The following is a 25,085-nucleotide window of genomic DNA, read 5'->3' as shown; positions in this document are numbered from 1 at the left end:
GATCAGCTCCACCTGAGCTGCTCCTGACACCACCTTGCCCAGTCTCCACTGGCACAGCTTCCACTCCCTCCCAGTCAGCCCAAGCCAGCACTTGGCTCTTCCCTGTCTCAAATCCATCCTCCAGTTTGCAGTGCTGCACTTTTGGGCTCCTTCCTCCCTCCCTGTGCACGGCAGCCCCAGAGCTCCTCCAGTGTGGGGGTGTTCACAGGGGTCCCAGGACGAGGGAAGAGATGAGAACCTTGACTCCCATCTTTCAGAAGGCTGATTTGTTACTTTATTATATTATATTAAAAGTAAATTATATACTCAAACTATACTAAAAGAATAGAAGAAAGGATTTCATCAGAAGGCTGGCTAAGAATAGAAAAAGAATGGAATGATAATAAAATCTTGTGACTGACCAGAGAGTCTGAGCCAGCTGGGCTGTGATTGGCCATTAATTAAAAACAACCACATGAGACCAATCCCAGATGCACCTGGTGCATTCCACAGCAGCAGATAACCATTGGTTACATTTTGTTCCTGAGGCCTCTCAGCTTCTCAGGAGAAAAAATCCTAACGAAAGGAATTTTCATAAAATGTGTCTGTGACACTCCAGTGCTGCATTTATTCTGCAATTGCAGCTCTGTGTGATGATCTCCAGGGTCATCTTGGATTTTATCCTGATTTTATCCAAGGGTGTCATTGACTCAGTGGGTTTATGAGGCTGATTCTGCAGCCCTAAAGCCTCTTTGCAGAGCAGGTGAAGGCCAGGAGTGCAGCTTCCCTCAAGGTGACACCAAGTGTCCCATCCTTCTCTTTGTCACCAAAACTGCAGGAAAACAAAACCCCTCCAACACCATTTTCAGTGGGAGCTGCTGGGGATCATTTCCTCCTCCAGTCAGGGCTGACTTCAAGAACCTCTGGCTTTTCTGTCCCACTTAACCTTGCTCCTTTGCCCTGTTTCCTGCAGGATTTAGGGATGGAGTCCACCTCTCTGGATGATGTTCTCTATCGTTACGCCAGCTTCCGAAACCTGGTGGATCCCATCACCCACGACCTCATCATCAGCCTGGCAAGATACATCCACTGCCCCAAACCAGTAAGTGCCATGGTCTCCTCTCATTTCGTGCCTTGGCAAACTGGGAATGTGGAAAATCCTCCCAGTTCTGGGTGGGTCTGGACAAAACAAAGAAGTTCAGGTTTTCCAGCTGAACGAGTGATGTTTGGCTAATGTTGGTACTCCTTTTGGCTTGGGCTGTGTGGCATGGGATCACCCATGGCTGGATGGATCTGCAGGCATCACTCTGCTGTATTTCCTGCTAATAACAGGTCTTTCATTTCCTGTGAGAGCGTCTGAAGGGATGGAGTCATTCTCTGCTGCTTCTTGTGGATGTTTGGCTCAGTTATAGCCTCCACCGCTGTATGAAAAGGAGGGAAATTGCCTTTTTTTTTTTTTTTTTTTTTAAGAATTTACAGATTTCTTTCATGTTGTGAGGCAAAGCCACAAAGGTGCTGTTTGGGCTGTGGTGTGAGTCTGACTCTGAAGGGCTTCATAAAACTCTCTGCACTCAGCAAAAGGCACTGGGAAGGGTGGAGGGGACACCAGGGACCCAAATCTCCACCTCCAGGGACAAGGATGGCTCTCCATGTCCTACAGCATGAGATCGAGATGGAGCCACACCCCTGTGCTGTGCAGGGACACCCATGGATCCCTTTTCCTGTGGAGAATAAATCCTTTCCTTCCTCCTCCCCCATGAGCTGGGAAAGTGGAGAAAGCTGCTCTCGTGCCGGGCACGTTTCCAGGCGGAGAGGCCCCGTTCCCCTGCTGAGCTTGGCCTTTTCCAGAGCCCTGTGCCTGAGCTGGTTTCTCCTCCTGAGGGTGAGCCATGGGAGGAGAGCTCTGGATTCCCCATCAAAACACCCTGAGGCCACTCCTGGGCCTGGAGCTGCTCCAGTGCAGGGCTCCTGCTCTCCCCTGTCCCCCTGCAGGTTTCTTTTGGCACCAAAGGCAGTGCCAGGGTCAGCGGGGAGATGCAGAGTCCTCATTCCTCTGCTCAGCCCTGAGAGGCACATCTGGACAGCTGTGTCCAGTTCTGGGCTCCTCAGGGCAAGAAGAGCTCCTGGAATGGGGCCAGAGCAGGGGGACAATGAGGAGGGAGGGACTGGAACATCTCTGACAAGGAAAGGCTGAGGGAGCTGGGGCTGCTCAGCCTGGAGAGGAGATGCTGAGAGGGGCCCTCATCCCTGGCTGTCCCTGTGTGCAGGGACCCAGCAGTGGGACAGGAGGAATGGGCAGGAACTGATGCCCTGGAAGCTCCACCTGAAAATGAGGAAGAATTTCTTCCTAATGCAGGTGAGAGCTGGAGCAGATTGTCCAGGGGGGGATGTGGAGTGTGGAGCCTCCCTTGAATGAAGAGATCCCAGAGCTGTCTGGACACAATCCTGGGCCATGTGCTGGGAAATTTGGGCCTTCCAGCCTGATAATTCTGGGATTCTGTGCTGGCAAAACCCCAAATCAATCAGCCTGTGCAGCACTGAGGCTCTTACTCTGCAGGAGATGCTTTTTGGCTGTCCTTGGTGCTCTCCACATCCTTTGCACAGCTCAAAGCACCACACCAGGCATGGATGGATGGGTGGGTGGATGGATGGATAATGGATGGATGGATAATGGATGGATGGATAATGGATGGATGGATGGGTGGATGAGTGGGTGTTGCCTTGGAGAGGGAAGCAGGGGTTGTGCAGGTGGCAGAGAGCAACTCCAGCAGCAGCAGGGCTGTGCTGCAGCTCCTCGTTGGTGGCTTTGCCTTGCTCAGCTTTGGGTGCCACTGGCTGTGCTTTAAACCTTTTTTTTTTTTTTTTGGCAGCTGAGTGAAAAGTAACTTCATCCCAGTCTTTCTTGGTGGTTTCCTGAGATACTGATGTTCTCTAAGTCCCCAGAAAGTTGCCTGCTTTAGTCACCAGGGTTATTTTCCAGCTCCCAGCCCTCTCTTCCCCCAGATTTTCTTCACTTTGACAGAGCCTTGGCACGATGTGTGAGAGCAGGAGAGCACTCAGGGCCAGGAGTGCTGCAGAAGTTTTGGCTTTTGCTCTGAATCCTGTGGCACAAATATACATAAATATATATATTGAGGCAGCTGGGAGCTTGTCCTTATCCATGCAGAGGTGGATGGACCCTGGGCTCTGTTAACCTTCTCTTTTAAATATGTCCCTGCTCAGGGTTATGGGGTCCTGCTTCCCTCCTCCCTCCTGGAGAGGCTCTCCTGACTCTCTGTACATTGCTTTTTTCACTCAGCTTCTATTTATACCACCCTTAGCTTAAAGGTGACCCCTTGGTCTCTCCTCTGAGCTAAAATAAAAGTTGAATCATTTTTCCAACCCTGGGTAAACACAGCCTGAGTCTGTATGGCCAGGAAAAATTGGCCTGGGCTCCCCAGCTCTGGAGCTCAGGGGATGCTGATTCCAGCCAGCAAACCCAAACCAAAAGCTGGAACTTGTGCTGGAGGAGGCTGGAGTGCTGTGAAGGAGGAATGTGGGAGGTGGAAATGTTTGGGTGAGTTTTGTGTGGGTGTCCAGGCAGTGGTGCAGGGCTGGATTGCTGCTCCCAGGCTCTGCTGAGGTCCCAGCCTGGCCTGTGGGTTGGGGTGTGAAAGGAGCCAGGAAAATCTCCTTCCCAGACCCTTTGGGAGTCAGGGCTTGGATTTGGTCCCATTCCAGATGTGTTTAATGCTGTTCAAGGAAACCCAGGTCCTGGAGTGCAGCTCTTGTCACCTTTGGGGTTCCTGAGGCCTCAGAAGGGGCAGATTTGCTGTTCAGCAAACTCAGAGTGTGCAGGAAGTTTTCCAGCAAGGAAAGGGGGATCAAAGACATCTGAGCAAATGTTTTCTCCCCCATGGCCAGTCTTTTGTCTCCCTGCTCTCTCCTCGTGGAAAAGGTTCCTTGGAGAGCAGCTCAGCTCCAAAGCCACTTCCCAAATCCCAGTGCCAGGAATCAGTGGGTGCTGCCCTCAGGGTGATGTCTGTCTGTCTGTCTGTCCCCATGGCCAGGAAAAGGGGACAAAACACCCCAGCAAAGCCATGTGCTGTGGGATTGCAGCAAACCTCCTGCAGCTGCTCTGGTTTGCAGCGAGAAGGAGCTGAAAACACAAACTTTGAGTGAGGAGTGAAAGGGCCCCCATGAAAAATTCACAGCTCTCTGTGCCAGCAGGGATATCTGGCCCTGGACTATTGGAAAATTAAAGCAATTCCTTTTTTTCCACACACCAAAGCCACGTGTGTGGATGACTGATGGCTCTGATAGGGAGTGAGTCAGGCTCCCCTCCAGCTTGAGGACTTGTTGGATTTGGGATAAGCACTGGAGAAAGGCAAAGTGGAGCCTCGGGCAAGGCTGGTTTGGGGCTTGTGCCCTTGTACTGCAACCCCTGGGATGTCCCTGGGAGCTCCTCCAAGACCTGAAGGTTGCCCAGAGTGAGATTTTGGCTTTGCTGATTCCCATCCTGCTGCTTTCTGGCAGGGCAAGGCTGGCAGAGCAGAGCCCCATCCCAAAATCCAGCTTTGCCTGCCATTCCCCTGCAGCTCCTGGGCAGCAGCTTTTTTAAATTCAAAAATAAACCATCCCAAAATCCAGCTTTGCCTGGCCATTCCCCTGCAGCTCCTGGGCAGCAGCTTTTTTTGTTCAAAAATAAAACAAACCATCCCAAAATCCAGTTTTGCCTGCCATTCCCCTGCAGCTCCTGGGCAGCAGCGTTTTTTAATTCAAAAATAAAAGAAACCATCCCAAAGTCCAGTTTTGTCTGGCATTCTCCTGCCCCTCCTGGGCAGCAGCTCCTCCAGGTCTCTGGTGGAAGATGTGACCCTGTTCAAACACAGGGGAGTGGATTTGGGCAAGTATCTCAATTTGGGATTGAGATAATTCCCTGTTGTGTGCAACAGGGAACATCATCCTGATCTTCCCCACTGAAATTCAAGATAAATGGGGACAGGGGGAGTTTTTAAAGCTCTTCTAAGCAGCTGGAGAGTGGAAGCAAAGTGGATTTTGCCCTGGGTGGATGGAAGCTCTGTTTTCCTGTCATTTGAACAATTTCTGTGTGGCTCCTTCCAGAGGGGAGGCACCCTCTATTAGGAAAAAGAAAATAAAGAAATAAAAGCAAAGCGTTTTTGTAAATAGGGAAGGTGCCGGGAGGCTTTCCAGTGATGGCTCTTCCTCGATGGCAGGGACTGGGATTCCTGGCCAAAGTCCAGCGAGTGATTATCTCCCAGTTTGGGCTATTTGGGGATTCCTAAGAGCTTTATCCCACCCTGCCCATCTTCAAAGAGCTGTTGGGTAATTTGCTAAATCCTCCTGATTTCTCTGTCACTTTCCTTTTCCCCTTGCCATCCATCCTGCCAGGACAGCCCCAGCACAGCTCCTGGGTCTGTATCCGTGTTTTCACATCTGCTTGGAGCACTTGCAAGTGAAATTTCCCTGCTGGTGCTGGGAGAGCTTGGATACCCTCGACTGCTCCTTCCTCACCTCTTTTTCCCTAAAAAAACCCGGTAAATCCCTAGTTGTGCTGTGCCTGCAGAGCAGAGGTGGGGAATGAGCTGGAGCTGAGCCTTGTGCCCTTTCCCTGGGATTCACATTTGCAGGGAACAGCAGGGACTGGATTGGGAGGGGGTCCCACCACCCCTCCCCAGGCTCCCAGGGCTGAGAACCCCCAGGGAATGACAGAAATGTCCCAAAAATATCCCAGGACACTCCTGCAGCCATGGGGGGCTGGCCTGGGCTCTGCTTCCCGTGGGATCCCAGCTGATCCAGGCTGGGAAAGGCTCGCTGGGATGTGCTGAATTTGGGACATAAATAACCCAAAAATTCACATCTGCTTTCATCCTGAGAGCAGAGAAGGGACAGAGGAGGGTGAGGGGTGCCTGCTAGGGTGAGACCTGCGGTTCCAAGGGGGATTTTCCCTGAGAAATGCCAATTTTCCTCTGAATTTCATCTTCCCTATGCGTGCTGAGGGGGAAGGCAGTGCCATCTTTCAGGAAAGGGAATGAAATCTTGAAATCAGGGGACAGAGTGGAATAAACACTCTGGAAAGGAGATATGATCAAATAAAAATGAAATTGAAAAAAAACCCAGAAAATTTGAAATGGAGTGACTACAACCAAGTACACTGAGGGGAAATGAGGTGCAGTGAAAAGGACCAAAAATTATTCCCATTGAATTCCCTAAAATCAAGGAATAAAAGTAGACAAAGAGACAAAAGAGAAACAGAAAAAATGAAATTTCAAAAATAAAACAAACCTGATACACAGTGAAACAAGAAAAGCAAATGGGATGACATGAAGTGCATAGCAATGCCCAATTGATCCTCATTTAAATCAAGATTTCATTCCCTTTCCTGAGAGTGCCATCATCCCCTGAGCACTCTGATTCCTGTGGGTGTTTTTCTCTTTTTCTGTTGTGCACCAGCTGCAAGGATTAACCTGTTGTTTGCTGAGATGTTTCCAGAGTAATGAGTAAATCCAGAGTAATCTCTCCTGGATTTTTAGCTGCTCCCTTTGTTTCATGGCAGCTCTATCAGTAGCATACAGATGGATTCAGCATTAAAATTTTGCTGCTCCAGTGACCTTTCCAGTGGCACCTAAGTGATCTTCCCATCCCAGCACTCAAGTGGGTCCAATTTAGAAATGAGGATGCTCCAAGGCCTCCTCCCCACAGCTCAGGCAGTTTTTAGGGCCAGGAAATGCAGCACACACCTCCCTGCCATTCCCCACCCTGCTCCCATTCCTCCTTTGCTGTGGAAGCTGAGCTGGGTACCCCCAGCAGCTCTCAGGGAAGATTTTGATTTTTTTTTTTTTTTTGCAATTTTATCTTCCATGTCCCCCTCAGGGCCATCTATCACCTCGGATTTTATTGCCTTCTCTAATTGCTTCTCTGAAGTCCAAGTGCAATATCACTGCAGATCCTGTGGAACAACTTCCTGAGCTGCTGCCATCCCCTCCATCTCCTGCTCCTGCCTCTCTTGATAAGCCCTACTGTACATTGCTTTTCATTTTGGTGTGTCAACACCGAGGCTGAGGCTCTGCACTTTGGCCTTTCAGCAAAGCAGACTGGGGGAAAATGTGCAAAATTGGGTTCCACTCCTTCCCTTTGTTTCTACAGCTTTTGCCTTTCAGTCTTTCTGCCACTGCTGCAGCTTCGTCAGCTCCTAATTTGGGCTAATTCAGGGTTTAATTGCTGGGTCCTTGGTGCTCTGTGGTTGTCCTAAGTGAGCACTCGGTGCTGCTGGGATGCCCAGGGGTTTGTGGTGGCAGAACTGGAATTTTAAGAGTTGCAAAGGAGCAAATCCTCTCCTGAGAGCTCAAGAATGAACCTGGCTGGTGCTGGGGGGAGGTGACCACAGGTGATCTCTGCAGCCAGGACGTGAGGGGCAGCTGTGACAATCCCAATCACTTTGGGGTTTCCAGATTTGCCTGGAATCAGAGGATTTGGGGCTTTGCTCAGTCACGAAATTAAAACGGTTGCCATGCTCAGTGTTGGGTTAATTTGATGAAATCCAAGGGTTAATGGGACCTTCTGGAGATGGGCCAGGCAGGTCCCCTCAGGTGACAGCCTGGCTGTCCCTGCAGGCCCCTCCTGCCCACAAGTGCAGCTCAATCCCATTTTGCACCAGTTGCTGCCTTTCCCCCTCATTGAGTTTTATGCTGCTGTCAAGCAGGACTCCACAAAATGTTAATTTTGCCCTGGCACGGAGCCCCTGCCATCTGCTCCAGGACACCTTCAGCTGCCAGAGTGTCAGGCTGCTCCAGAAAGGTGGTGAAGGGCCAGAAGTGCTGCTCAGGGTCTGTATTCTCACCCTGCTCTGCAGATAATTATTCCTACCTTTTTCAGTTTGTTGTGCAGTCCCAAACCTGCAGAACCAACCGGGGTTTGGAATTTCACTGGATGGTTTTGTAGACGGCTTTGGGTGATGGATGGGGTGAGTTTTCTGATCAGCATCTCCAAAATTCTCCTTCCTGTGAAGGTTGCTGCTGGATGGGAAATTTAGTGATAAAACCTTCTAATAAGGTTTTATGAAAGTCTGATTTTTGCTTGATAGAAGATTAGTTCTTCTCCTCTTTAAAAAAAAAAGCCCTTTTTCTTTGGCTTTTATTTATGCTGCTTCAGATTTTACCTCTTTTTCCTCTTTTACCTTCTTCTTTCATTTTTTACCTTCCCAAGAGGGAAATTTTGGTTAGATTTTACCTCTTTTTCCTCTTTTACCTTCTTTAAGAGGGAATTTTTGGTGGTAAAACCTCTATCCAAGCAAACCAGAAGGAAGGGAGTGAGGTTTCTGCTGTGAACAGCATTCCCTATCCAAACAGCATCTGGAGCTGTTTGCTGGGTTTGCATTGTTTCTGTGCAGCTTTTATGTCTTTTATTTCTGTTTCTGTGCATCTTTTAACATTCTCTCAGTAGAATTTCCCACAAACTACCAGGATTTCCTGATATTTGGGGTAGTTTAAGATGAAAACTCCCCTGAAATAGGTGATGTAGGATCTGATTTGATGCTGGGCTCTGACTGTGTGTAAGTCCTGTGGCTCCACAGTGATCATTTCAAAATATGACCAAAAAAACACCCTCATTCTTATTAAAATGGCCTTTATTAAATTGCTTAAGTTCCTCCTCTAATTTGAATTAAACCAGACATGATTTATTTTCAAAAGCTTTTCTGCTCTGAGCTACGGGGTGGTCAAATTGATCAGCCCTAAAGCCACGTTGTCTCTTTATTTGGAATTTATTTTTGGGATCTGTCACTCCACTGTGCCAACATCTGCTTCCCTTTGGGCATCAGCCACATCATCCCTCATCCTCCACACACCAAATCCTCTTCCCAGAGGAGCCTGAACTGAGGGAAAGGGAATTGCAACACTCTCTTGGTGATATTTTAAGGACACCTGGAGAGCTCTTCCAGGGGGATTTTTCATGCCCTGCCCAAGGAACTCAGCCATGAAAAGAGGAGAGATTTGGGATTTGGGATGGATCCTCCCCTGCACACCTGGATGGGGTTGTAGGTAGGAACAGTCACCAATCCCTGCGTTCCCCTCCTGGTTTTTGGGATGTTTTGGGGAAATGGTGGATTTAAATCTTTTCCCACCTCCTGATCTCACAGGATTTGCTGGAGAAAACCCCATTAGGACTTGCAAAGGGAAATGTGGGACTGGCTGCAGCACAGATGTCTGCAAGCAACAATAGGCTGAGCTCTGAAAGCAGAGGGGGGAGGGACAAAAAGAAGAAGAAAGGGAAGGGAAAAAGGCAAAGCAGAAAATCATGAGATGACTTCAGCCCCTTGTGACAACATCAAAAGGGAAGAGTCGTAAATTCGGATCCCACTAAAGCCGAGGGGAGCAGGAAAAGCCATTTTGGGGCTGCAGCTGCAGGTTTGGGGTGGGCAGAGCTCTGTCCTGGGGTTCATCCTCTGTGCCCTGGAGGTGCTGGGCACGGCTTTCCCTCCCTCATTCCCTGAGGGAGTCCCTGCAGGGTTTGGGGTCTCCATTCCCACTTTGGGCATCTCACAGGGTGTGAATCCCTCACACGTGGGGCCATTTCCACGTTTCCTCTGTGTTTTGCTCTCAGCCTTTCCAAACCCCAACTCCAATCCCTGGGGATTTGCTCTCTTTGCCTTCTGCTAATTTGGGATAACTGATTGGATACACATTAAAGCCATTGAGGATTTTTTCCCCTGGGGCTTCCCAGGGCATGTCTCACTGTTTTATGCCTTTGTTTAACTGGATAATAATTCCATTTATCATTGTGAACACTTTCTTTTGTCTTTCAACCACTCGAAAAAAAAGAGGTTTTTGCTTAATAATCCAAACTATTATTCTATTGTCCTAGCTGATCATCCAAGACAAAACAAAACCCTACGGATTTGGAAGGAAATCTCTCATTCTCTTTATTTTTAAGGTGTGAAAAAGGTCATGTTTTAAAGTTCATTGTCTGCTGAACTGCATGAAAAGCAAAAATCTTGGCTGAGGGATCCCCACACCAAATATTTCCTGGGCAGGGAAGGGGGTTCCCAGGGTAAGTGTGGTTTGTGCCTCAGATTTGCTCGTGCCTCACAACTGCAAATCCTGCAGCATCCAGAAAGGGATCTTGCAAGTGTGAAAATTCTTTTAAAGGATCCACAAAAGGAGAGGGGGGGAAAAAACCCCAATTTTTAAAGGATTCAGGAAGGCCAGGTTGTTTTCATTTTTAAGATATGCAGGACAGCACGTTTTTATTTAAGATTGATTGTGAGCGACAGAAATGTGGGAACTGTGTAATAACGCTGGGAAAAAAATACAATAAAATCCTGTTGCTTCCTCACAGCCCCCAGACAATGGCTAATTGTTCTAATTTGGGTCACTCCCCTGCTGGGCTGCAGCAGGAATCCTTCACCAGGGCTCTTTAATCATTAACGTTGGCCTCTTTTCCACAGTGCTTGGCCCCGGTGCAGCCCCCAGGGCTCTGCCCATCCCCAGGGATTCTGCTCCTGGAGGAGGAACAGGGATTAATTTTTTAATGGAAACAAATGAATTTGCTGTAACATCTTTATCACCTCCTCTGAGCTCTCTCCCCTTTTGGAGCAGCCCTGAAATCCAGTCTGGGGACCCAAATCTTGCCCATGAGGCGATGCAGGGAGGGCAGGCGGTGACTCCAGGGTTATTTGGCCACAGTGGAACCACAGCCCTGCTCATTTCAGCGTTGTTTTTCCCTGGTGAAATCCCTCTGGCCTGCAGAAGAGCCAGGAAGGTGCTCAGGGGTGGTGAAAGGTGCTGTGCAGGTGCTGGGTGCTGCCTCAGCCATGGGCTCAGGGCTCCCTGCAGCTCTGGCAGGACACAAATGCCAACCCACAGATGCAGATGTGTGGCTGATGGATCTGGAGGAGCTCAGCTGGGGGCTCCTCACAGCATTTATCAGCTGCTTGGAGCTCAGTGCTCAGGAAAAGGGCACATCCCAGCTTTTTTCCTGCCAGCAGCATCAGCTGGGAAGGCTGGACTCTGTGTGTGTGTGTGTGGTCTGTCCCATCTCCCCAGCCCTACCATGCAGTTTTCCTCCCAGAGTTTGAAAACCAGATAAAAAAATGCACATTCCCACCCCCTGTGTGATGTTAGAGGGGCCACATCTTGTGTGATGCTTTTCCTGTGTGTTATTTCAGGAGAGTTTGCTGCTGGGATTGGGCTCTGGTGGTGAGAAAATGCAATTTTTGTGTTGGTGGTTGTCCTTTCCATGGAAAGGGCACTCGGGGTTTTCCAAAACCCAGCCCTGTGAGATTCAGGCTCTGCAGGTTGAGGTTTCCCTGCCCTCTGACCACAAAAAATCAGCTTTGTATTGACCTTCCATGAGTGATGTGATGCAGACTGATGGAGATGTGGCAGAAGGAGCTTTTGGCCTCGATTTTGATGTTGTGGGAAGTGCTTCACCCCTGCAAGCAGCAGCATCTGCCCAGAGGGGTTTGTGGCTTTTTTTCCATCATTCCTGAGGGTGCTGATGGTGCAGGGCAGAGATGTTACCCCAAGGCAGAGGGAGCATCCCACAGGAATTCTTGGCATCATCGCTCCCCTCATCCCAGGGGTCTCCCCATTCCCCAAGAGGCTCAAACCTTGCCAGCACGGGCTGGGCTGGTTTTGAAGCTGATTTTAAAGCTGATTTTTACGCTGATTCCCTTTCCAAACAAGCTCTTGGGCTTAGTCCCACCAGGGTGTGTGTGTCAACTCCAATTATTTCCTGATAGACTTGGATCAGGAACAGGGAAAAGCTTTTGTTTGGAGCCCTTGGCACGGCACCAGCAAAGTCCCTTCTCCTGCACATGAGTTTTGGGGCTGCAGAGGTTTGGGTAAAAAACCTAAAAAATGGAGGTTCCTGAAGTACAGAGTTTGTGGGAATGAGATGTGCAGAAGGAAGGAGCCCAGCCTGTGCCTTAGTAGGGCTCTGAAATGGGAATTTTATTTATTATTATATTTATTTTTTTTATCTACAGAGTTGATGTGTGCAGGAATCATGTGCTCTAAACCATTTATTAAACCCCCCAAAACAGAAATATCCCAGGATCTACAGGGCATGGGAGTTGAGCTGGTGAAGAAAAAGGGCTGAAAGGGTTGGGATGGCCACAGAAGGATGAGCTGGATGTGGAGAAAGGATTAAAATATTCCTTGTCCTGCTCCTGTACTAGCATGGACGGGCTGGGTTTGCTTTGACCTGAATTATTCAGGAATTGGTTTGATGGGAAGTTCAGGCCTGAGCTTCCCTTGGCCATCTGGAGGTCTTGAGGGGAAAAAAAAGCCTCAAAAAGCCTCATTGGAGAGGCAAGATGGCCATGGACACACCTGAACCAGCAAAAATTTGTGTTTTGTTTTTTTTTTATTCTTTCTCAGCTTCTCCACGTTCCTCTTGTGAATCATTTCACTTCCCCAACACTTCAGCTGGGATAAGGCTGGAGACAGCTTGAATTGTCTCTTGCAGGGTTATTTTGGAGGAAATTTGCAGCACAAAATGCCAGCAATGTCCTTCCCCCTCAGGATTTTAGCACTTTGTTTCCTTTTCAACACCAGTTCTTCCAGAGAGGCCTCGGAGCTGGAAACCCCCACTCCTCCCTCAGGGTGGATCTGCTATTTCAGGGGCTGCTGCAATGCTTCAAAATAAAAATAATAATTAAAAAAAAAAAAAAGCAGATTAAATGAAAGCAGCTGGCACCTGGCAGGTAAAAAAAATAAATGTATAGGGAGGTGTCAAAATCTGTGGTGTTTTCTTCTCAAGTTGGGGCGGGCGCTTCCACAGCCAGGAAGGTGTTGCTGGCAGTGTTGCCTTCCCAAAATGTTTTGAGGCTCTAAGTAAAGAATTGCCTGCTTTTCCAGGCTTTCCTGTGGGAAACATGAGGTAAAATGTTGCATTTCTTAATTTTCTCGTTGTTTATTCCACAGGTTGAGCCTCTCAGGGTTCATCCAGGCCCAGGGCTGGTTTTTGCCACAGGGCCTGCAGTGGGAGAGGAGCTGTGGGGAACGCCTGAGGGATGAAATTTGTGGGATGAAAACCCAGATTTTGGGTTCAGCATGGTGGTGAACAAGGTGTTGAGAAGCAGGGGTTTAAATGTGCTCCTATAAACCCAGATTTCCTGCGAATCAGAGGCCACTGGTTCCCAGGGTTTTCCATGCCCTGTGTCCTGCTGGGATCCCTGGATCTGCAATTTCCACCTGAAATCCCCTGGCACTGCTGCCCTCAGTGCAGGTGGAGCTGGGCAAGCACCACCCTGGAATTATCAGGGAAAAATCAGCTGGAAAATCAGCTTGTGGTTCATGGGAAGCACCATGATATATCTGGGAAGAAACCCTCCCCAATTTCTATTAAGTCTTCATTCTTAGAGTGGAGTCAAACCCTACAAATCCTGGCTGATATTTCTGCTCCAGCCACCTGCAGAGATGTCCTGGGTTTGTGGTTGTTGTGTTTTTTGTTTGTTTTTTTTTTTTTTTTTACCCTGAGAAAACGTGCTGTAATTGTTTCCCCTTACACCCCCAAGTGATTTGTCAAAATCCCAATTGCTCCCAGGTAATTCAATATTTATGATGTCTTTATAAGGCCAGTCCCGCTCCACTGATGCAGAGGTGAGGGGGGGAATAAATTACATAAATTTCATAAATTAGGGTGCAAAAGCTGAGCTCTCAGGGAGGATGTGAAGGCAGCAATAATTGGCTGTCCAGGCAGAGGAGATACAGCACCTTCCTCAGGATCTTCCCAGAAAATCCTGAGCCATCCCTGTGGCTGAGCAGCCCAGGCTGGCTGTTTATTGTAGGGTTTCCTCTTTAATTCCTGTGTGTTCCCTAATGATGTAACATTTTGATAAAACCAGGCAGACAGCACAAATTGTCTCTTTTTGGATTTTTTTTTATCATTATTGATCTTTCAGTCAGGCTCATCTCTGCCTGTGACCTTTCAGAGAGCAAGAGAGGCACTGCAGGATGGGTGGTTGGAATTACTGGAATGCAGATCATCTGTATGAAAATCCTGGGCTTTATTTTATAAAAATGACTGGATTTTATTTTATTTTTAGGACCCAACATTTCTAGACCCAAATCCTTAGAAACTTTCAGAGTTCAAGTTTTCCAAGCCCAGTATTCCTTGGGATGAAAAGTTGATCCAAAATCAAGAAGAGGCCACATTTCTTCATGGCTTTATTTTTCCTAACAGTTCCATGTTGTGAGATTTTCTCTTCCCAAGTTTCTGTCAGCTCCCAAATCCTCTGGGAAGCAATTTTTGGTGGTAATGAATGGGTGATTTAACCAAGTTTAACCAATCTCTGCCAAATTTTAGCTCTGGAAGCTGTTGTGTGGCATCAGATGGTAACGGTGGGATAATAACATTATTATTATTATTATTATTATTATTATTATTATTATTATTATTATTGCTGCAGAATTTTAGCAATCAGAGAAGTTTTCTCCCCCTTTCTAGACAGTTTTAAGGGTGGTCCCTTAAGGCTTCCCAGCTCTCAGCTGGAGCCGCTCTGGGCTCGGGGCAGCCCCTGGGTGTGATGGCAACGCTGCAGAGCCCTGAGCCCGTGTCCTTTCCATGTTTCTGCAGGAAGGGGACTCCCTGGGAGCCATGGAGAAGCTCTGCAGGCAGCTCACCTACCACCTGAGCCCCCACTCGCAGTGGAGACGCCAGGGCATCATGAAGAGGAAGCCGCAGTCCTGGTGAGCCCCTGCTGGGTCCCTGTCCCCAGGCTGGCCTTGCCACCCCTCAGGGGCTGGGGACACTGGGGACCAGGGTTTTCCACGATGGTTTTGCCAAATGTGGGAGCTGCCTGTTGCTCCCTGCAGCCACAGGAGGAGCTGGGGTGTCCCAACCTCCAGAATCCACCTTCCTCTCCAATCTCACCAGAATTTCCCCCATTTATGGTTCCTTCATGCTCCCCCAGAGGTGTTTCCCTCTATTTCCATCTTCCTTTCCCTGTTGCAAAGGAGAGCAGCAGTTCAGTGCCTGGGGAGGAGGAATGGTCTGGAAAACCTGAGCCATCCATCCTCCAAACATCCCTTGTCTCCCAGACTGCTCCAAGAGCTCCTAATTAGCTGGTAATTAATGTACAGGCACGTGTCACCATGCACACCGTGGCTTGCAGTTTACACAGAAGGAATTTTGTTGTTAAAAATGGGGAAAAAACAGCCCAAATCCCCTCCTCATCCAGCTCCTCAGCAAAGCATTCCCATCTGGTGTCATCCTGGATCCACAGAGCTGAGAAACCTGTGGATGAGGCTGATGAGAATAGAAAGGGCTGCTTGTTTTCCTTATGTTGGGCATTATATATTTATTATTTTTGCTTAAGGGAGCGAGAAATAGAAACAAAGCTGCAATCTGGGAGAGTCAGGATTTGTATCCAGGTGCTGGCTCGTGGTCCCAGGAGAGTTTTGGTTGTAATGGAGCTGTAGTGGGAATTAATCCAATGAAAAAAAAAACTGGGATAGGTAAAGAGAGGGGAGGAACATGGTCACAGGAGGAAAAAAAGACACAAGGAAATAAAGGATTGAGTGGCCAAATAGGATTAGGAGCACATCTCTTAGGGATCTGGCTTATCATCCTCACAAAGTGCTCTCCTGAGAGACCAAAACGTGGAGAGATGCATTTCACTAGCAGCGTTACCCACGTTTTTGGTGGGTTTTAAGGTTTATTGATGGCTAAAATCTGCAGTTTCCAATAAAGCAGCAGAAACTGGGGGGTTTGGAGCTGCCAGGCTGTGTCCCGCGGGCACACGGAGCTCTAATGACCCAGCAGCTCATTACCCTCCGGGGTTTCCTCTTAATTAGAGTAGGAAATGCTCACCCCTCATCCCCCGTCAGGGCATTGTTCAGGTCACGCTGCTGCTGCCTCGCCGAGCTCTTTACAGCCCCCAAACCGCCCGAAATCCTTGGAAATGACAAAACCTCGAGCCCTGCTTTGTGCCCCTCTGTCTTTAATTACCAATCCCTGTCCTTAATCCCCAGCCCGGGATCAGCACGGTGTGAGCACAGCCTCGTGCCCGAGATTTGCAAGGCTTTATCTGCAGCTTTTCCTTGCAGCAGCCGGGAAATAGCTGAGGTTTCCCGGGGCTTTAGGGGCAGGGATGAGGTTTTGGGATGAGGTTTTGGGATGAGGTTTTGGCTGCCAGAGAGCCCTGAAGTGACCCAGTGCCAGCCTGGGCTGCTGGTTCTGCCCCAGCCAGGCTTTGGAGGGTGGGATTTTCCTGCATTTCTGGCTTAGATGCTCTTTTAGGAGGTGGCTGTGAGTTGAACCCTTTGCTGGAAGGTGAAGCCAGTCTTGTGTTAAGGTCTAAATGCCATAAAACAGGGATTTTATAGAGAGCATCCTGCTCTGGGCTGGGGTTTCCAAGTGCCCAGTGCTGCTCCCAAGGGAATTGTGAGCTCCCATTCCCAGGTGTTGGCATTGCCCTGACTCAGCCCTGCTGCCAGGTGTTGCAGGAACTCCCCAATATCACAGATCCACCCTTTTTCATGTGTGTGTTGCAGGGAAAATCGCTGTCCTTCATCCACACCCACATATCCATTGCAGGTGGGAATGGGAAGCAGAGCAGCAGCAGCAGGAGGAGGAGGAGGATGGGCACAGAGGATGGAGCTGATTTTTTTGGCCAGGCAGAAGGGGAGGCTCTGCTTCCTAATCCCAGCTCCTCCCAGGCTGGGTGTGCTCCCTAAATCCAGGCAGACATTCCCAGCCCTGGCACAGCAGCACCCAAACCTCTGCCAAATGACCTTATTTTGTTGGCACCTTGTGAATCTGTCTGGCTCTCCCTCGCTGTCTCCACGCCTCCCTCGGAACACATTCAACACCCAGGGCTGAAACTCGGGCAAAGCCAGCAGCAGCAGGATGGAGGCAGCCTGCAGAAATCATTTCCCTGTGCCTGGCTCTGCCTGGGGACACCATTCCAGCCCTGGAATCTCCCTGCTCCTGGGATCTCCCTGCTCCTGCTGCTGCCAAGCTCCCGTCAGCATCACAAAGGAATCAAAGCTCCCTAGGGCTGGGAGCAGGAGGTGTTTCCCAGGGGAAACCATCCCTGGGGATATCCCAGTCCTTTGTGGTAGGAACCAGCCAGGAATGCAGCAGAGAGGATGGAGCAGTGGGCACCAGCTGAAGGAATGTCAGATATTCACGTTGTAACTCCAAATCTACATCAGAGAAACCCTTTATTTTTTATTTTTACACACAGTTCTTGTTAATGCCCCTGCACGAAGCAGGGGAAGAATTTAGGGTGAAGCAGCTCAGTTTAAATGGAATTCAATGGGGTCAACCTGGAACTAAATTTGTGGATTTTTTTGACGCTGCTGCTGCTCAGAGAAACCCCCAAATGCCCACACCAGGCTGAGCCAACATGGCATTTTCTGCACTTTCTAAGCCCATTTTTTGTTTCACAGCTCCCAGCCCTCACTTGGAAAGAGCCAGGAGCTGATTCATTTCTCACTTCCCCTGGCTTTTCCAGGTGGTTTTCCTGAGCTCCAGCCCATTCTTTGCTTTGCCACTTGTCCTTTCTAGTGACACCAGGGACTCAGCCTGAACTCCTTTCACCCTCTGATGTGAAACCACCTTGAAAACAGCAGGAAAAATTATTTGGGACAGCTTTTGGGAATGTGGAGGCTCTGTGAGGCTGTGGCAGATTTAACCCCTGGTTACCTGAGGCTTGGATGTTCTCCATGGCATCTGGGATCCAGGAGCTGTTAGAACAGAAGGTGTTTGGATTTAGTGATGAATTCACAGAGGTTGAGCAGCCTTATTTTGGTGGCAGGAAAGAACTTTCACCATCCCACTCCTGATTTCAGCAGGGGCACAAAAAACATTTCTGTCCTGCAGGAATGCTGGGTGCTGGGCTTTCATATTGGCACTGCCTGCTTGCATTGCTTTACAAAGGAAGAAAATCATTTAAAAATTCGTTTTCATGGTGGGAGAAGCCCTTTGGAGAGCAGAAAGGGAACGTTTGTGGTGGAAATCCTCCTCTGCTGTGGCAGCTGGTGGGCGAGCCAGAGAAGTTGGAGCTCCTGCAACAAAAGGTCCCTTCAGAGCACCCAGCACAAACCCAGGTGTGGGAGGAGGCTGGAGCAGGGGCTCCTGGTCATTAAAATCCCATTTCTCTGTGTGTGTGTGTGTGTGTGTGTGCTGGAGCTGCTGCAGAGAGCAGGGAATGTGGGAGCTGGAGCCTCTGGGGTGTGTGTGTGGGTGATCCCTTCTCCCTGTGCCCGTGGGATCCCATTCCATGGACATTCCAGGGCTGTCCCAGGGAGCTGAGGGGACAGAGGGTGCTCCAGATGCTCAGAACTCAGTGGTTTGGGGTGGTGGTGAAGTTTTCCACCTTTTGCAGTGGAAAACAGGCGATTCCCAAACCCCTCTGCTCTGTGCAGCGTGGCTGAGGCTCTGGGGATGGAGAAGAGCAAAGCTCTGGTTCCTGGTGGCTTTTCAGGTTGGGATGCTCAGCCCAGGCTCAGAGGCACTCTCTAATAAATGTCTGAATGTGATGGGGAGGCCTGGAGTGACACAGAAATGAGCTAAGATTTTGGGACAAAGACTGGAAACCCTTTGGGAGACACCTTTGGTTTGGTGGAGTTCACACAGGGCTCAGCCAGCTTCATAAATCTGGAATATTTTCTGTGCTTTGGCAGAAATGTTTGGGAGTTTGTGGTGCTGAAGAGCAGGAGGGGGCTGGTCCCAGCAGGGCTGTGGGATTTGGCAAATGAGGAGCTTTGATGGGGTTCAGGGCACACAAAGAGGTAAAAAAATGAACTTTTTGAGGTACCAATAAGGAGTTGGGAGAAAAAATTGGATGTAATTTTATCCCAGGAATGCCCTTTTCATCACCCCTGTCCTCCTCACCTCGCTCTCCTCCATGGCCATGTGCATTTCCTCCATCTGCCCACTCTGGATTTTTATAGCCACTCAAGATGTGACTTTTCTCTTTCTCTTATGTGCCCTGTCAGTTCTGTTCCCTCCTCACCAGGCTGCTCTGGGCTGCTGCCCCTTGAGTTTATTCCCTTTGGCACAGGCCTGGCTGCAGGCACAGTCCCTGCTGTGTCTGAGCTCTCCCATGGGCTGGGAATGTCCAAGCTGCTCCTTTGCTTTGTGGAAAATCCATTTCCCAAGATGCCTGAATGGGAGCAGCATTTGGGGCTGATCCTGTGGATGTGCCCAGCTGGCATTTGGGATTTTTTGTGGATTTGAGTGGGGTGGGCAGGTTAAACCTGGGGTTAAATGTGCCCAAGCTGCTTCCCAGAAATAAAGGAAAAAATCCCAACCCACTGAAGCTGGGATGCAGCTCCCTGGAGCTCCTTGTTATGTAGAAATTCCAATTAATCTTCTCCAAAAATGCTGTTTAATGTGCAAACAGCTCCTCTGGCAACCCCAGGGTTGTGTGACCATGCACAAACCCTGGTGAAATGTTTTGTCCTGGTTGGAATGGGGTGTGATGTTGAAGGGGAGAGGAGGAACAGGCCAACACAGGCTGAGTAGGAAGAAGGGAAGGATTCCATCCAGCTGGAGATGGATTTCTTGAATGAGAGAGGAATCAAGAAAAAGAAAAAAAAAAGAAAGCTGTGTCATTTAAAAGTCGATAATGTACAGCACTAAGAGGCTTTGGTGTTAAAGAATTCTCTTTTCAGGCTACTGGGGTATAAATTCAGAGTGTCCCTGGTTTGCACTTTATCCCTGGACTGGGGAGGGGGTGTCAGGCAGGGAGGAATGGGCCTGACAGTGCACAGGGATGTCCTGAGCCAATGCTACAGCAAAACAGAGGCTGCAAACCACCCAAGGAATTCCTTTCCACCCAGTTCTCCCTGCTGGATGATGCTGAAGGGCCCAAAAGCACAGAGGATTCAGGACAGGCCATTAAACCCCACAGCTCAGGCTCCAGAGGCTTGGAAGGGAAATGCTGTGATGCTTCTGGTTGAGTTTTAGGAGTCAGAGACTTTTTGGCAGGATGAAAGCAGGGCTAAGCTGTGACCAGATGAAATGCCTGGTGTGGGGGAAAGGTGGAATGCTGCACATCTGGGGGAGTAAAGATCTGGGAGGGCTGTGGTTGAGAAATAATTCTGCCACGTGTGGCTTGTGGCAGTTAAAGGAGCTGTGCCACCATTGTGGGATCATCAAGGCTGGAAAAACCTTCTGAGATCAAGTCCAGCACTACACCAAGAACACATCCCCACATCTTTTAAATGCCTCCAGGTGTCCTTTAAATGACTTTAAAGGATAAAGGGAATTATTGTTGATGATGTTCTGGGAAAATCTGATTTTTCCTGCGCCTTTTGCAGTGGGAGCTGTAAGATTTATCTCCTGCTTCCTGGAAAAACTGAGCAAACCACACCAAGCAGGTGCTGCAGTCACTCCTTGCCACTATTTGGCCACCAGCCCAGCAGGTTTGGGGTGGAATTGGGTTCTTTTCCCAGATGAGTTTGGCTGGGGGAGAGGCTGCAGCTCTTGGCACACCTTGCATTGACCAAGGCCTGCATTTGAAGCTGAGCTGTGAATAATTCATGGCCACTGAAATGCCACCCGGGTTGGTGGCACAGGGCTGGCACATCCAAGGGATTTCAGGTTTCCCACTGGCTCAGTGTAAAATGAGCCCTTCCCCTGCTCCTTGTCTGGGTTGCCCCAGAATTGAAAACAATTGACCCAAACTGCAAACGCCATTCCCCCACTCTGATGAACACTGACCCTGACAAAGGTGTGGATGGATTTTGCTGCTCCTGTCAGCCAGAAATGCTGGAAAATAAAGCAGAAACAACCAGAGGCTGGGCTGGGGTGATTGAGAGCAGCAGGACACCCTTCCCCACTGGCTTTTCCCTCACACTTTTGCTGCAGCCTTATAAACTTTCAGGTTTTTAAAACCTCGATTTCTAGGCACCCTCACCCTCCTCTTTCCTCTCTCCTCCTGCAGCTGAATCAAGGAATAATGGTGGCTTTCCTCCCCTCCCACCTCCTTGCACTTGGGTTCTTGTGCCTCCTTAAATGTGTTTTTTAGTCTGGTGCTTAATTAGAAAAGGCCTTTGATGGTGAAAAGTGTGGGGTTTTAACTTTTTTTTTTTTTTTTTTTTTGGTAATAATTACTCCTCTGCTTCTGGGCAGAGTGGAAATGAGATTTTCCATGGACACATGGAGGGGATTATTTAAATCCATCCCCACCACTTGGACTGGTAGAAATTGTTATTAAAGGAGGGAATCAGCTGGGGAAATAACTCATCCCCCCTGCTTGGAAGTGGTCCAGACACTCTGTGATGATTTGTTTTGTCTCAAAACAGACACTGACTCCTTTTTTTGGGTGCTGAGGGGCAATTGGGGCCTGGATGCTGCTCCATGGGGGAAAGGCATCACTGCCAGCAGCCGAGCCCCTTTAATCCCCAGCCAGGCCAGCCTGGCTGTCACCCCGGGCTATATTTCCCAATTAAGACCATCGAGCTCGAGGATGAAGCTTTGATAGGCGCTTTTTACATTTATTTTATTTCCCCAGCCCTTTCAGGCTGTGAATGAAGGTGTTTAGTGAGCTCATCCATCACTTTAACTCGGTGAATTCCCACCTCCCACTGCTGCCGCTGCTCTCTTTGAATGGAAATAATTTAAAATAACGCTGCTGCAAATGGGGACGGGGGGCTGTGTCACCTCCAGGGGGTTCTGTCTGTCCCCTGAGGGTCCCCACGGCTGACACAAACTGGGCTCACCCCCTTCCACCCCAACCCTTCATCCTCACGGGTGGAGGAAAAAAAACCCACAACCTTCTGGAGCATCTGAAGCACAGAAGGTTCTTTTGCATCTCAAAAGGAGATTTTGGCACCTCCAGGAAAAAGTCCAAAGCTTCTGGACACATTGAAGTTTTTGCAGGCCGTGTTTTGACACATCCCTGGGTCAGAGGAGCCCCGAGGCTGATCCCTTTTGTCCAGCCCAGGGTGCAATATGTTCCTGCAGGTGTTTTCCTCTCTCCTTATCCCGGATTAGCGCCAGCCTGGGGAGCTGGGGGGGTTTTTGGGATCAATCCACCCTGGTCACTCCTCTGGTGCCCTGGGGAATGAGGATTATCCCTGGCAGCTCTGGCCTGGCAGAAATGCCCATCTGGGGCCAGTCCTCTCCTGCATTCCCTCCCTGCTCTCATCAGCTGCTGGCCCCTCCAGTGGGGCTCCTTATCCCAAAGATGATGAGCTGGAGATTTGGGGGGGAAAAAAAGAAAAAAAAATAGAACAAAAAAAAAAGCATCTGTTGACATAATAATATGGACATAATATGGACAAATCACTGGAGAGGATTTGTTGTTGTGCTGATCTTTGCAGCAGCGTTCCTTAAACAGTGACACAAACCCTGTCACTGGTGGGTGCAGAGAACAAAGAAAAAAGCAAAATATTTGCATTTGGAGGGCCTGTGTTGGAGCAGGGAAGCCAAACAGACAGCCAGGGAAAATCCAGGGAAGGTTTTTTTGTGGTTTTCCTGCTTGTCCAGCAGAATTTGCAGTGCCTGGGGATGGGGGAACCGGGCAGTGTTGGGCTGCTCAGAGCACAGGATCACATCCCTGCTCTGCTCCCTGCTCTGTTTGCATCCTTGGGGGCAGCTGGAGGCTGAAATGCCCCCATCAGCAGGGAAATAACCTGCCAAAAGCAGTGGAGTGCTGGGGGAAGAGGGAGCTTGCTTTGGGCAGCTCAAGCTGTTCTCGTTGTTGCCTGGATTTTTCCCTTTGTTTGGCTTTGCAGGAATGGCTGCAGCCACTTTCTGCTGCCCCTGGGCTCAGGAAAGGGGATTTAAAATGAAACAACTGCACCAAAAACTGTGCCCAGCAGGAAAAGCAACCCACAGGGTGCCAGAAATTCAATTTCAACCTCTGCTGCAGTGACAGAGGAGAGAGAGATGCAACAAAATCCTCTCATTGGAACAGAAGATGAAAAAGCCACCCCAAAAATCCCTTTTTCTTTAGAAGGCAGCAGCAGTGGGTCAGGTTGTGTCCTGTTTGTTATTCCTCCCTGGAGGGCAGCTGAGGGGACAGTGGGGGCTCTGTGGTGCTGAGCCCCAGTGTTTGGTGTTCAGGAGAAGCAGATGCACCCCAGGGTTGCAATTCCCAAACCAGGGCTCCTTATCCTGGGGCTGCCAAATCCCAGGGACCCCATCCCAGCCCCTGCCAGGTTGGGAGGCAGAGAGGGCCACAGGAACAGAGTTTGCTTGGCCAACTGAACACCTGGGTGCTGAAAAGCAGGTGAAACAAAGCTTTTGTGGCTCGATAGAGATGCAAATTCTGATTAAAAACTGGCCCAACATCAGGTGAGAGGTTCTTGGCTGCCTCTCTGTGTCCATCTCCTCCTCCTTTGGCCACTGCAGCTCCTCCAGCACAAATCCCTGGATGTTCCTCAGGATGTTCTGTGCTCTGGGGGGTGTTCCTGACCCCCTGGATGGGGCTGGAGGCCACCAGCCCCACATGGGACATCACAGCCCCACCCCACGGGTCCCTGTCCCCCCAAACAGCCGTGCCAGGGTCAGGAGTTTCCCTTTGATCCAGCCCTGAGCGTGGCAGGAGCTGTTTGCCTTTACCTTGGGCACCAGAGCTGCTGGGGTTTTGGTGTGAAGGGCAGGATTTAAGGTCCTGACAAGGATTTGGGGGAGAAAAGGCAAAATTAGGGGGTGATGGCAGCTCCTGGCTCTGGGAAAAATCCCTTCCCAAGGAGGGAGGGGGACAGGCAGGGCCCTGGGAGCCGGGCTGGCCTCTCGTGCTCTGGCTCTCAGCAGAGCAGAGGGGACCTCAGCCTGCCTAAGCTCTTCCAAATGTGATCTGTGCTCCAATAAAATAAACATTTTAGGGAAAGCCAAGCCCCAGGCACACATTTTGGCAGCTGATCACTCCCTAATTGCAGGAAGAGCAGTTGGGAGAGGGGGTTGTTTTTTTTTTTTGTTTTATTTTTTTTTGGTTTCTGATGAGAAAACTGGGCTGGAGGATCAGAGTTGAAATTTCTCTCCCCACATCTCCCCACCCCTAAAAATCCTGGGGTTTTCCCTTCTGTATGAATGGAATTCAACTTATTTCAAGGAACAGGAAACACAAAGAGCCTCTGCTAAGTGTGAACCTCAAACCCTCAGCGAGGGCCTGGGTACAGGGAGTTCTCCACGAATTTTTTCCTGGATTTTTTGTTGTTTGACAACACCAGGGGCAGATTTGAGGGCTGGGAGAGGATTTTGGTGAATTGGAGCCATTGCCTCTCAAGTCTGGCTGTTCCTGGGTGTTTCCCCCATCCCAAAACTCCTGGGGCTGTGGAAGGGGATGGAGATAATAATTAACACCAGCCCCAATTTCCATCAACGTGGCAAAACTCAGTTTGTGGTGAGGGGGCAGAGCAGGAGCAGCCACACTCTGCCCTCACTTTTGGGGTCACATCCAGCCTGGTAATGGGGCTACTCCTTCCAAAAATCAAACAAAGCACCAACAAAGCCAAAGGGAGAGGCTGGAATTATGGATTTTAGGGAAATCTCCATCCTGCTTTTCCAGAAAAGTCCAGGCCAGCACTGCTGTTCTCCATCACATCCCTCTCCCTTTTCTTTTTCCTCCTCCTCTTGCAGTTTTTTACACATGTTGGCAGCCAGCTGGGTGTTTTTATGAGCAAATTATTGGGAATTTCTTTTCCTGTGGCCTCTTCCCCTTGGATACTGAGGGCTGCAAATGGATTTAAAGGTCCTTTTCCCAACCAGCCCTGCTTCCTCTTTCCTTAGTGGGGAGTTGCTCATGTAAATCCAACATGATTTGGGTACTTTTGTATCTACCCAATCATAAAAGTCCCTTTCCAAGAGCCTTTCCTGCCTTTTTTCTCCCTCCTGTGCTAGAGTCTGAAGAAAATGCTGTTTGTTTTATGGCAAACTCTCATTTATTGTAACACAAATCCTTTTTTCGGGCCAATTCTCTTCCAGGGAGTCATTTCCAGAAGCAAGGAGCCCAACATGTTTTCCTTTGAATTGCTGATTGCTTTTCTCTGGGCATTTGTGCAAATTGCCTCTCTTGCAAAAAACCCAGGTTCTATCAGCTGCAGCTCCTTATTCCACTGGAGGAGAGTTTGCTGGGAAAATTCCAGTAATTTCTGTATAAAAACAGAGGTTTGGGAGCAAATTGTGTCGTTGGGAGGGTG

The 25,085-nt window shown here is 49.3% G+C and overlaps 1 protein-coding gene across 1 annotated transcript in view; it reads left to right on the top strand.

Annotated features, from left to right (window-relative positions):
• LRRC75A (leucine rich repeat containing 75A) overlaps nucleotides 1–25,085 on the top strand; it is a 57,455-nt gene that overhangs the window by 23,238 nt on the left and 9,132 nt on the right. Inside the window, exons 2-3 of the mRNA XM_054647180.2 lie at nucleotides 953–1,081; nucleotides 14,560–14,672. Coding sequence (XP_054503155.2) covers nucleotides 953–1,081; nucleotides 14,560–14,672 — 242 coding nt within the window. The remainder of the gene's footprint in view (nucleotides 1–952; nucleotides 1,082–14,559; nucleotides 14,673–25,085) is intronic.

This window comes from Agelaius phoeniceus, chromosome 20 (assembly GCF_051311805.1).
Source record: "Agelaius phoeniceus isolate bAgePho1 chromosome 20, bAgePho1.hap1, whole genome shotgun sequence".
NCBI lineage: Eukaryota > Metazoa > Chordata > Aves > Passeriformes > Icteridae > Agelaius > Agelaius phoeniceus.
This window is presented reverse-complemented; position numbering and strand designations above follow the sequence as displayed.